Source organism: Mustela lutreola, chromosome 12 (genome assembly GCF_030435805.1).
Source record: "Mustela lutreola isolate mMusLut2 chromosome 12, mMusLut2.pri, whole genome shotgun sequence".
NCBI classification, from domain to species: domain Eukaryota; kingdom Metazoa; phylum Chordata; class Mammalia; order Carnivora; family Mustelidae; genus Mustela; species Mustela lutreola.
This window is the reverse complement of record NC_081301.1, coordinates 61,682,143-61,695,977: the sequence shown is the minus strand read 5'-3', so window position 1 is coordinate 61,695,977 and position 13,835 is coordinate 61,682,143. Positions and strand designations below refer to the sequence as shown.

The 13,835-nt window shown below is 38.0% G+C and overlaps 1 protein-coding gene across 12 annotated transcripts in view; it reads left to right on the top strand.

The window, feature by feature from the left end:
- The window catches only part of KDM4C (lysine demethylase 4C), a 521,081-nt gene that overhangs the window by 134,185 nt on the left and 373,061 nt on the right, over positions 1-13,835 (top strand). For 11 of the 12 annotated variants that reach the window (XM_059142108.1, XM_059142109.1, XM_059142111.1 and 8 more), the window contains one exon: positions 1,638-1,775. In XM_059142108.1, coding sequence (XP_058998091.1) covers positions 1,638-1,775 — 138 coding nt within the window. Of the gene's footprint in view, positions 1-1,637; positions 1,776-13,835 lie in introns of those variants that run through there. The other variant, XR_009346376.1, reaches the window with a different exon arrangement.

Sequence of the window (13,835 nt, the reverse complement as noted above, 5' to 3'; positions counted from 1 at the left end):
TAGAGTCCCTTTCAATGGGAACAGGTACTCTCTTTCAACATGGCAAGAACAGAGGTTTCTAGGTAGAGTAGAAAAGGATTGTGGGTGGGATTCAATGGCACAGTGAAGGTAGTTACTTTATCCCAGTGGCAGCAACCCTACCCTCTTTACCCATATGTGTAGGGTTAGAAATAGTTGGCCAGCTTGAGTTTTGTTTTATCACATAGTACAGGGAAGTGCCTAGTTTCCAAGCCCAATTATAATTAATGAAATTCAGTTAGACCAGGAAAGGAGAGAACCAGGCTGTTTTGTCATGTGGCTCAGAATGATGGAACTGGAAACATGCTGAACACTGAGAAGTCGTTCTTTGCTTGCCAGGTGGCAGCAGAGTGCTGCTCATTGTAGTAGAACACCTTCTGGGCTGTCATGGGCTTGAGGGCAATGAGATAAATTTCAGATTTGTTGTAAAAGAAAATACTTCTACATACAACATTTTTGTATACCTAAAATGGCAACTGAATTGCCTTGTGTGCATCTGTATTTATACAGTATGTCTCCTGTATGTCTACATACACATACGTACTCCCAGATTCATTTCTCAGCATTTTAGGACTGAATTGAACCATGGTGACAAAATGAAGCATAGGTAATACATTTGATAATCCATCATAGTATAGGTAAATTTTTAAAAGAGAGCAGAAAAATTTTGCTTTACTATTTTTCTATAGCTCATGGTGTGATTTGTGTGTTTTGGTGGTTGTAAAAAGCCAGATTTCTTTAACCTAAAAAATAGGAATGGAATAAATGTATTTCTCATTTTGCTTTTAAGTTCTGACTGGTTTACCCAAGTTTCTTTAATTATATTTAAAGATGCACTCATACATACATATTTGAGTTCTTTGATAGAAATTTTACTATTAAATGGAATATAGCTAATTGTATGTTTTCTGAGTATTATGAAAGAATAGTTTGGTGAATACCACCAACTATTTAGCAACAGAATTCATAGTAAACCCTGTTGAGGGTGCATTATTAGAGTTTCTATAGCTGTAACTGCAAAAAAAAAAAAAAAGTCAAAATAGGTCCCTTTACAGAACTACAATAATATGAATTTTTAAAGTATTAAAATATGCAGGTTGAGTGCTAAAACAAATTTACTTGATAACTTAAAAACATCTTCATATAAAATATAATATCTTTGATTATGGATTTAATGATTGAACAACATTGCCGTAACCCTGTTTAGAAAAGTCTTTAATGTTTCCTGAAAAACTGTTAATGGATTGGGTAAAGATCTGGGGCTACTTTTTTTATATTAGATAGCTCTGATACCATGGCATTTTTTTTTCTTTTCTTTATTGGAAATATATATATATATATATATATATTTTTTTTTTAAAGATTTTATTTATTTATTTGACAGACAGAGATCACAAGTAGGCAGAGAGGCAGGCAGAGAGAGAGGAGGAAGCAGGCTCCCTGCTGAGCAGAGAGCCCGATGTGGGGCTCCATCCCAAGACCCTGAGATCAAGACCTGAGCCGAAGGCAGAGGCTTAACCCTCTGAGCCACCCAGGCATCCCTTGGAAATATATTTTAATAGTATTTGCAACTTAGAAAGTCTATAATTAGAAAATATTATATGATTTCTATTCTACAGATCACTCAGGAGGCTGGAGAATTTATGATCACTTTTCCATATGGCTACCATGCTGGGTTTAATCATGGTTTCAATTGTGCAGAATCTACAAATTTTGCTACAGTTCGATGGATTGACTATGGGAAAGTTGCTAAATTGGTAAGTTATGCCTCAAAAATAAATGTGTATTCTGGTAATATTGTAGCAGGAAACCCTAAGATCACATGCGACAGTTTTTTCCTTCATTGATGTTGTGTGCTTCTTATCATGATAACTTATTTCAGACCAGGTATATTTATTTTATATGGGCTATATTATCATTTGTAGCTATAGTTCTCTGTTTTGAGATTAATGTGGTGCAGAGGTAATTTTTATGCAGCTGATGTTTGCTTTCTTTCTTAAAGCCACCAATTGTATTTTTGTGAGATTTTTTAGTGGCTCCCTGTGGCTCCACGTTAGCTAGACTTGGCTCTGTCCAAATTGAGTTTAGTCCATGGCTTAGAAAACAACTACTTACAGAGGAAAGTTTCTGTTAAAACTGTAGTAAGATGTTGAGGGAGGATGGTAAGAAGAAATGATTAAAATTGCCTTTAGTACAAACATGAATTTCTTGAAAGTAATATAGAACATGCTTTAACAAGAAATATATCTTTATGTTAAATTTGGTATAAAATTTTGCATCTCCTGCTCAGTTATATTTAATTTAGTTCACACACTGTGTATTTTCATTCACAGGCCATAACTTCTATTTAATTTACTTAATCTCCCCCTGTGGTGTTAAATAGAAGACATCTTCAAAGGTAGCTTCCATTAGGTTGCTTTCTTTCCTGTGGCTTTGAAGGCAGAAATACAGGCTGGCAGAGGGCAGCTTCTAAATGAAACTGTTTATTTTACAGAGTATGTAAAATTGACACAGATTTAGTGGAAAGTGACACATACAACTTACATGGCTGTCTCTTGGCCACAGTATGAGTATTATTCATTCTACATTGATAAAGCTTGCATGTAGAACCACTGGGTGAACTTGGATAGAAATATATTCAGGGAATAGAGCACTAGGTTTAATTTATATGTGTAATTAGAGAATTACATAGTATATTAAAATGAAACTATAGCCCTTTGACAGCCTAGGAAGCATTTGTGTGAACTTGCGAAAAAAGGAAACCTGCTATTAGAAGACTTTCTGTTCTGAGTAATTTCTGTTTATGAGGGGTAATTTAGAAAGGAACAGAACTGAACTACTTCTTCCCATTACACATCTTTCATATTATAATAAACCTAATAAAAAAATAGAAAACTCAGAGTATGTGTCTTGGCCAGCTACTTACAGTGCTTTCACAGAAAGGTAATGCCATAGTAGAGGAGGCAGGGCTCCAAGGTCCCATTTTTTTTCTAGTTAACCATATGTCATTAGGACAGTCATTTATTTATTTTGTTAGTTTCTTCCTCTATAAATCAGAAATACCTCTCCACCCCATAGATTTATTATGAGGGGAAAAAAATCTTAGGTATGTGGATATCCACTCATGCTGTGTTGATTTATATCATTCAATTTAGTTAAAGAATATGACTGTCTTGGTTCTGGTATTTTGCTAGGTACAAAATTGTTCAATGCCTATGATACAGTTTTGGCTAGTTGGTTAAAAATTGTTTTAATTGCATGTGTTTGAGATGTTTCTAGGTGTTGCCTCTACCTTTCCCTTACTTTTGGTGATGTGGTTCTCCTCCTCTGAGAATGTATTTGTTTTCTCTTGCTATTAGAGCAAACTACCATAAAAGTACTGGTTTAAAACAATACCCACTTACCATGATTCTATAGGTTATAAGTTTGATATTAGTCTCACCAAGCAAAAATCAAAATGTTTGCAGGGCTGCATTTCTTACTGAAGATGCTGTTGAAGAATCCATTTCCTTGCTCAGTCAGGTTGTTGGCTGAATTCAGTTTCTTGAGGTTGTAGGACTGAGTTCCCATTTTCTTGCTGCCTGTTATCTAGGTCTTTGCTCCTAGAGGTATCTCTCAGGTCTTTCCATGTGGTCTCCTACATTTCAGAGCAAGCAAAATCCCTTTTAACATATAAGATGACATATTCACAAATTGCATGGATTGAGACATACATATCTTTGTTGGTGGGGATGGGAAGGTTAGGGCAGTAAACTCTCTACCATAGAGAGTTCCAGTCAATAATTGACATGGTGATATATTAAGAGTCTTCTGTGAGTAGATGTAACTAATTTCAGTTATTTTATACAGGAACTGGAAATTAAATTTATAACGGATACAGTTTTGAATGTTTCACTAAAACATACTTATGCTTTTTAAAATCATATTCCTCAATTTTATTTTATTTTATTTTTTTATATCCCTCAGTTTTAATATTTTCTTGATTAGTCTCATTAAATAAGTTCTCTTATATTGTAGGGTGCTATGATGGCATTTTTGTGCATATTTTGATGTCTTTGTAATTTTTTTGACACATTTTTATTGATCTCCAAGTCTATTTCTTTACACAGCAATATGAATACTGTATTGTGTGCATGTGTGCATGCATGTGTGTGTGTAGTTTTTAATTTTGGGAAAATTTGTGAGTTGGACAGTTAATTTTTGTGTTTTGCTGGGAACAAATGTATAATGGATTAGTTATGAACTGCACCTAGAAGCTTTTAGCTTTGGGATGCCTGGGTGGCTCAGTCAGTTAAGCATCTGCCTTCATCATGATCCTAGGGTCCTGGGATGGAGTCCCACATTAGGCGCCTTGCTCAGCGGGGAGTCTGCTTCTCCTTCTGCTTGCTGCTCCCCTCTGCTTTTGCTCTCTCTCTCTCTCTCTCTGACAAACAAATAAATCTTAGAAAAAACCAAACAAACTTTTAGCTTTGAGGATACCTAAGTTAATTCTTAAACTAACGAAGTTTTGCCTACTGAATTCTTTGCTTTATCTAGTTTATTCTAAACGATAGCTATTATTATACTCAGGGGTAGTTTTATATTTGTGTATAGTAGCATCTGAGGGGTCCTGTAAGTTTTATTTATCTATAAATATTTCCCGTTCAAGTACCCAAAGTTTTATGACTTTATGTTTTTATGGTTATTTGGGATTAGGGTACCTATAAACACATGTACTTGAAAAAATATATTTTAAGTCTCTAATTAAAAACAGAAATAGTTATTATTCACAAGGGATGAGTTGTGCTTTTGAGGGGGGCAGATAATTTAAAAAATAATGGCATGGTTTTTTCATAGTTGAAGGACTAGGGGAAATGAGATCTCCTTTGCCTGTCACATGGGTAGAATACATAAAAGCTTCCAAGACAGAGTCTCTTTGTGGGACAGAATTAATGTGGTACAGCATGTGGGTCTGTACTGGTTATATTTTATATATTACAAACCAATATTTCTAATTTGATGACTTAGAAAAAAGCTTTACAAAGCCCTGTTTTTAAAAAATTTTATTTTTCATAGGGCGCCTGGGTGGCTCAGTGGGTTAAGCCGCTGCCTTCGGCTCAGGTCATGATCTCAGGGTCCTGGGATCGAGTCCCGCATCGGGCTCTCTGCTCAGCAGGAAGCCTGCTTCCTTCTCTCTCTCTCTGCCTGCCTCTCAGTGTACTTGTAATTTCTCTCTGTCAAATAAATAAATAAAATCTTTAAAAAAAATTTTTATTTTTCAGTGTACCAAGCTTCATTGTTTATGCATCACACCTAGTGCTCCATGCAATACGTGCCCTCCTTAATACCCACCACCAGGCCCTCCCAACCGTCCACCCCCCTCCCCTCCAAAACCCTCAGTTGGTTTCTCAGAGTCCACAATCTCTCATGGTTTGTCTTCCCCTCTAATTTCCCCCAACTCACTTCTCTCCTTCACTCAATGTCCTCTGTGTCCTTACGCTCCACAAGTAAGTGTAACCATATGGTAATTGACTCTCTCTGCTTGATTTATTTCACTCAGCATAATCTCCTCCAGTCCTGTCCATGTTGATATAAAAGTTGGATATTCATCCTTTCTGATGGAGGCATAATACTCTATTGTATATATAGACCACATCTTCTTTATCCATTTGTCTGTTGAAGGGCATCTCGGTTCTTCCCATAATTTGGCGACTATGGCCATTGCTGCTATGAACATTGGGGTATAGGTGGTCCTTCTGTTCACTGCATCTGTATCTTTGGGGTAAATACCCAGGAGTGCAATTGCAGGGTCATAGGCTTGCTGTATTTTTAATTTTTTGAGGAATCTCCACACTGTTTTCCGAAGTGGCTGCATCAGCTTGCATTCCCACCAGCAGTGTAAGAGGGTTCCCCCTTCTCCACATCCTCTCCAACACTTGTTGTTTATTGTCTTGTTAATTTTGGCCATTCTAACTGGTATAAGGTGGTATCTCAATGTGGTTTTGATTTGAATCTCCCTGATGGCTAATGATGATGAACATGTGTCTGTTAGCCATTTGTATGTCTTCTTTGGAGAAGTGTCTGTTTATATCTTCTGTCCATTTTTTGACTTGATTATTTGTTTTTTGGGTGTTGAGTTTGAGAAGTTCTCTATAGATCTTGGATATCTGCCAGCTTTTCCCCATTGAGAAAGATATTCGCTGTGGGTTTTTCATAGATAGATTTTATGAAGTTGAGGAATGTTCCCTCTATCCCTATACTTTGAAGCATTTTAATCAGGAACGGATGCTGTATCTTGCCAAATGTTTTTTCTGCATCAATTCAAAGGACAATGCGGTTCTTGTCTCTTCTCTTATTGATTTGTTCTATCATATTGATTGATTTGTGAATATTGAACCACGCTTGCATCACAGGGATAAAACCCACCTGGTCATGGTGGATAATCTTTTTAATGTACTTTCGGATCTTATCAGCTAGGATCTTGTTGAGAATCCTTGGTATCCATATTCATCAGGGACATTGGTCTGAAATTCTCCTTTTTGATGGGCTCTTTGCCTAGTTTGGGGATTAGTGTAATGCTGGCCTCATAGAAAGAGTCTGGAAGCTTTCCTTCTGTATCTATTCTTGAAATAGCTTCAGGAGAATAGGTATTATTTCTTCTTTGAATGTTTGGTAGAATTCCCCAGGGAATGCATCAGGTCCTGGGCTCTTGTTTTTTGGGAGGTTTTTGATCACTGCTTCAATCTCATTACTAGATACTGATCTCTTCAGGTTGTCAATTTCTTCCTGTTTCAGTCTTGGAAGTTAATAGGTTTCCAGGAATCCATTCATTTCATCTAGATTGCTTAACTCATTGGCATATAGTTATTGATAATAATTTCTGATAACTGTTTCTATTGCCTTGGTGTTAGCTGTGATCTCTCCCCTTTCATTCATAATTTTATTAATTTGGTTCCTCTCTCTCCTCTTTTGGATTAGTTTGGCCAGCAGTTTATCTATCTTATTGATTCTTTCAAAAAAAACCAGCTTCTAGTTTTGTTGATATGTTCTACTGTATCTCTGGTTTCTATCTCATTGATGTCTGTTCTAATCTTGATTATTTCCCTTCTGTGCGTGGCATTGGCTTAATTTTTTGTTGGTTTCCCAGTTCTTTAAGGTGTAAAGAGAGCTGGTGAATTCAGAATTTTTCAGTTTTCTGAGTGAGACTTGGATGGATGGCTGTGTATTTCTTGCTGAGGACCCCCTTTGCCATATCCCATTGGTTTTGCACTAATGTGTCTTCATTGTCATTGGTTTCCATGAATTCTTTTAAGTTCTTCTTTGATTTCCTGGTTGTTCCAAACATTCTTTTTTTTTTTTTTTTTCCTTTTTCATTTCTTCTTTTTGTTATTTATTTTTATTAACAGGTAATGTATTATTTGCCCCAAGGATACAGGTCTGTGAATCATCAGGCTTACACAGTTCACAGCATTCACCATATCATGATCTAAACATTCTTAAGCGGGATGGTCTTTAGCTTCCAAGTGTTTGAATTCCTTCCAAACTTTCTCTTGTGGCTGATTTCCAGTTTCAAAGCATTGTGATTTCAGAATATGCAGGGAATAATCTCAATCTTTTGGTATCAGTTGAGCCCTGCTATGTGACCCAGTATGTGCTCTATTCTGGAGAAAGTTCCATGTGCGCTTGAGAAGAATGAGTATTCCGTTGTTTTATAGTGGAACATTCTGTATATATCTATGAGGTCCATCTGGTCTAAGTGTCATTCAAAGTTCTTGTTTCTTTCTTTCTTTCTTTTTTTTTTTTTTTGAAGATTTTATTTATTTATTTGACACACACACAGAGAAATCATAAGTAGGCAGAGAGGGGGAAGCAGGCTCTCTGATGAGCAGAGAGCCTGATGCAGGACTTGATCCCAGGACCCCGAGATCATGACCTGAGCTGAAGGCAGAGGCTTAACGCATTGAGCCACCCAGGTGCCCAAGCTCTTGTTTCTTGATTGATTTTCTGCTTGGATGATCTTACTGTTACTGAGAGTGGTGTGTTAAGATCCCCTACTATTAATGTATCCATATCACTATGGCTCTTTATCTTGATTAACAGATTGTCTTATGTAGTTGGCTGCTCCCATATGGGGGGCATAAATATTTACAATTGTTAGATCTTCTTGGTGGATAGATCCTTTAAGAATGATGTAGTGTCATTCTTTATCTCTGACTACAGTCTTTAGTTTAAAATCTAATTTATCTGATATGAGAATCGCTACTCCATCTTTCTTTTGAGGCCCATTGGCATGAAGGATGCTTTCCCATCCCTTCACTTTCAGTGTGGATGTATCTTTTGGTTCCCAATGTGTCTCTTGTAGACAGTATATGGATGGGTTCTGTCATTTTATCCAATCTGCAGCCCTGTGCCATTTTCTGGGAGCATTTAGGCTCTTCACATTTAGAGTGATTATGGAAAGATAAGTTTTTATCGACATCATGTTGCCTGTGAAGTCCTTGTTTGTATAGATTGACTCTGTAAATTTCTGGTCTATGTCATGCTTGGGTTCTTTTTCGTTTATAGAACCCCCCTTAATACTTCTTTAGTACCAGCGTGGTGGTCACATACTCTTTTAAACCTTGCCAGTCTTGGAAGCTCTTTATTTCTTCATCCATTTTGAATGTCAGCCTTGCTGGATAAAGTATTCTTGGCTGCATGTTCTTCTCATTTAGTGCCCTGAATATGTCTTTCCAGCCCTTTCTGGCTTGCCAGGTTTCTGTGGACAGGTCTGATGTTATTCTGATGGACCTTCCTCTGTACATAAAGAATCTCTTCTTTCTAGCTGCCCTCAGAAGCTCCTGTCAAAATTATGATTCATGAGATTCATAATTAAGTGCCTTGAGGCAGGTGTTCTTTGTCGGTGTTCTTTCTGCCTCTAGGACACAAACGCTTGATCCATTTCTCAGACTGGGAAAATTTTCATCCAGTAGTTGTTCAACTATTATCTTCTAGTTCTGTCTTTTTCCAGCCCCTCACGGATCCCAATAATTTTGATTTTGGAATGTTTCATGGCATCATTTATTGCCCTAGTTCTGTTTTCATGACTTCTAAGCTATTTGTTCCATGCCTCCTCCTGATCCTTTTTCTCTATCATTTTGTCCTCTAGATCACTAATTCCATCTTCTGCCTCGATTACCCTAGCTCTTAGAGTATTTAGATTAGATTGGGTCTCATTTATTACATTTTTAACTTTTTCCCGGGCAGTTCTCACTTCTGCCCTTTGAGATTCTATGTTGTCGCTAATGGTTTTCTCCAAACTAGCCATTGCCTGGATAATTGTTACCCCGTATTCGCTTTCTGACATACTATTTATGTCCATATTCAATAGTTCTGATGGAGAGGGCACAGTCTCTGAATTTTTCCTCTGTTGGGGGTTCTTCCTAGTCATTTTGGTGAGAGGTGGTTGAAGAGATGTATAGCTGAATATATCAACCACAATCCAGGCAGGGTGCACCCTGGAACGTTTCAGAGCAATTGGAAGTCACCAACAAAAAGAAAGAAAAAAGAGAAAAAGAGAGAGAGAGAAAAGAGAAAACCCAGCAGAATGAGCCCTAAAAGTAAGATTTATGAGGTATATAAACAAAACAGACAAACAAAAAGACCAAAAAACGTAAATGACAAGGAAAAAAAACCCCACAAAACAGAACTCAGCCCAAATGAATCCCAAGGATAAGATTTCTATAACACCAGCAAAAACAAATACACAGAAACACTAACAGAAGAAGAAGATGAGAAGGTGGTTATAAATCCTTGAGGTGGTTGAGGAAGGTTATTTTGATTCTTCTTGGGTGTATCTTGGTATCTTTGTTAAAGGACTCAACTTTACCAAGATAAAGGGAAATTAAAACTGATTTATGTATAGGGGTAGTATTGATTAGGGAAAGAGGATTACCTTGAAGCTTATATCTATATGTATATTAAAAAAATAGAAAAGAAAAACAGGTCTATGTAAGAAAAAAGTTCAAGTTAAAAGGTTATTATGGAATATGTTGTATTAAACCTCTAGTTGTAATGGTAAATAGGTTAAAAAAGTTAAAAAGTACAAGGATTGTGAGAACAATTTAAAAAAAAGTTGTACCTATGAAATATACAGGTTTTAGGACAATACCAGGAGCTTAATATATTATTTTCCCCTCATGTTAGGATTTTACTGTTTTATGGGGACCCTGTGGAGGTTGTCCTCTTGTTCTTTTGGCCTGCTTTCTGGAGGAGGGGCCTGCTGCATTGTTTTTCAGTCAGTCTTGCTTGCATTGAGTCCTGTCCCCTATCAAGTGGCTGGGCTCTGTGGAAACCGGTTTTTCAGGCCTTTATTCTATAGAGGTTTTTGTTCTTTAGTGGCTTTTTGAGGTTTAGTGGAAAGCATACTGCACCCAGACCTCCACCTCAGAGGGGAGCCTCAGTCTGCTCCCCTCTCGGTGGTACAGAACACACAGACGCCCCCTCTGCAATGTCTGCTGAACCGCACAACCTCCCACAGGCGGTGAACGCCCCCAGCCACCATCTCAGTGGTCACAGGAGATGCCTGTTGTCTCTGCACTCCCGTGCTACTAAAACCTCAAGCAGTATTGGTCCAGGGAGCCTGCTTCCTGTGTCTGCCTTTGCTGGGACTGCTGTCAGGGGTCCAGACATCATTGTTGGGCAGGTTGCAGAAGGCTGCCGCTGCCTAGGGACCCGGACCAGAGATTAGCGGGTTCTCTCAAGTGCAGACTGGGACTGACCAGATCCTCAGCTGGTCCTAGAGACAGCTGGCTAGTGCATACACCAAGCTCCCTTAGGTTTGGGGGGAGTACACTCACAGCCCCCTCACAGTTTGGGGAGTTCAGGGGAGCACAGAAGGGTGTGGACCTAGCGAGTGGCGGCTGGCGCCCATACCAGATTGTCTCACACGAGGGTGGGAGTGTGTCCAGCCCAGTGGTGGTGCGCTCAGGGACCATGGAGGCTCTGCCACACTCTCTGGCACAGGTGGTCACCAGCAGTGGTCATCCTGGGTCCGTGGGCTTAGGTCCCTGACTACCTGATTCTACCAGTTGTCCCTTAAGCTCTTTTGCTCTTTTTGAGTACCTTCAACCAGACTTTAAGTTAATGCTGGTCCCCAACCACAGAGAACTTTTGTATTGGGGTATTATTTTCCAGTGGGTGGCTCCTTCACCCTTCTGTTTATCCTCCGATATCAGTCCAGGCATTCCCACTCTGCTTTACCTCTCCACTGATACCTTCTGCCTCCATAGAGATCCAGAAGTGTATAATCTTACATCTCAGGCTGATTTCATGGGTGTTCAAAGTGTTCTCGTAGATAATTAGGTCACCTTAGGGGACCAGTTGAAACAGGGTCTCCTACTTCTCTGCCATCTTGCCTCTCCTCCTCCAAATCTCAGTTTTTTGTTTAAAACAAAAGAAACCCAAAACATTGGGTTTGAAAAAATAATCCCAGGGTCACTGGTAATATTGGAATTATTGGTGATTTTTTTTTTTAAAGATTTTATTTATTTATCAGAGAGGGAGAGGGGGAGAAAGAGCAAGCACAGGCAGACAGAATGGCAGGCAGAGACAGAGGGAGAAGCAGGCTCCCTGCCTAGCAAGGAGCCCGATGTGGGACTCGATCCCAGGACGCTGGGATCATGACCTGAGCCGAAGGCAGCTGCTTAACCAACTGAGCCACCCAGGCGTCCCTATTGGTGATTTTTATTCAGAAAATTATACTCTAGAACAGAAAGACCTTGCCTTTAAGAGAACTCACTTACCTAAGAAGGGGGTTATGTAATTTCCCCCATTACATTGATCAGAGGTAAGGTTTTCACTGAAGAAAAATTGAGAGGAATTTTATAGATAGCTACATGCCCATTTGCCTACTGAGTTAGGCAGAGTTCAGCTTCAGGAGTGCTCAGCGAGTTCCTCTTTTGCAACAGGAATTGTGCCTGTGTTTTTACAAAGAAGAAAGATGTGTTTTCTTTGTCTTCAAGGAGTTTTCATAAAGAACAGAAGGGCTTTTAATAAACCTCCATTTTCAAAACTGTAGTATGAATAGAACATACTATCTAGTTATTTATTTTAGGCATGTTTATAGTTTTGAACTTGAGTAATCTAGAATGAAATGCTGTATTTTTTTCTGGTAGAAATGTAAAACTATGTAACACTTTAGCAATTGAAATAAGATATTGATGCATATTTGAGATGAATGTTTTCCATTTCTGGAGCCTTCTCTCCTTCTGTGGTGGAATGAAGTCCATGATTACTTCGGTGCAGCAGCTGTGATGGTACTCACAGGTCTGCTTGCTGGCTAGGCTGGATCAAAGAGCTGGCCTGCAGGTTGTATTTCATTTTTCTGTTTGGTAGGATGAAGTGCAGTTGTTTTGATGTTAGGTTTGATGGATTTGTTTGCCACTGCATTCATTAGCTTCACATCAAAAAACTGACAGGCTGTTAAATGAAACTTTGGCTTAGATTTTCAGCTTGACTGTTTGGAGACATTTGTGAAGATATTTTGTTTTTGTGTCGCAGCAGCCTCAAGCACTGTGATTGTCTCGAAGGGAAGAAAAGTTATTTACTGTACTGATTTTCTTGAGTAAAAAAGAATCATTGTGTTGGGGATAGTGATATCTAGCTTTACACCATCAGAAGTAGTGTATTTATGACCACATGTGCAGTATGAGAGACTTATCTATGGCACGATAAATCATGTTATCTTTTTGGAAGGAAAGGTAATAGTTGGTGGCTCCAAAATGATACCTCTTATTTTGCATTAATTTTATATTAAGTGATAATCTATTAAGATGATATGCCAAAAAGTTGAAAAATTATACTGCAGAGCTGGGAATGTTCTCTCATGAACTTTAGGGGCATTTCATAATATAAGTTTAAAGCTTTCTGACATTTGAATCCTTAAATGTTTGAACAAGTTTAAAAAGATAGAATTTTGAAACTGATTTCCCTTTAATCTGGAGTGGATTTCAATTAAAAAAATTGTCTTACATACAAGAGCTGTGGTATAGGTTCATTTCATTTTATATTTTAATCCTTTTCTAGAATTGGATTTTTATTTTTAAATCAGGTAGCACCCTTCCAAAAATATCTTGAATCTTGGGCAGTCTTTTTAAAAACAATCAGGAATTATTTTCGTGGTGAGTCCCTATGTTGAATATGCTTTACATCACAGAATTTCTGAATTCTTAAAGCATGTGAAGGAAAGGAAATGTAGACTAATAGTCCTGCATTCTAGTTTTGAATGTCTAATGTGGCCTATATAATATGAACTTTAGGAGCACAAGATTTTATATTCTCATTTTCTCTTTTTACCTCTTCTTTGTTTCTATTTCCTGGTCACTGGTGGTACAACATAGAGTATAAAATATCATGTAGAGAAACAAAATCATATGAAGTTAAGTCTTTTGGAGCTTGTACTCTGACTGGGGAGTTAGTATTTATATATGTGGAAGAGGTATTAAGAAAATATTCATATTATATCCTCATTTTATTCTGATAAAGTACTGAATTGTGGGATTCAGAAAATCTGAGATGTCAAGTTGTATAGTAGAAAGCCATTTGATTAGTAAATATTGTGTCTGCAGGAGAGATATCTGGACCTCAAGCCCTCAGAGCAAGGGAGCCTGATTTTATTTATTGCTAACTTAAATTTGCCAAATTTTGGGATTTGTGTTACATGGCTTATGACCTCATGTTTAGTTGCTAAACTGAAATCAATGTAATGCCTGTTTTTGAGGCTTTAGTTTAAGTCAGTACTTTAAGAAAAAGTAAGTTGGCCGGCTCCTGGGTGGCTCAGCTGGTTAAGTATCTGCCTT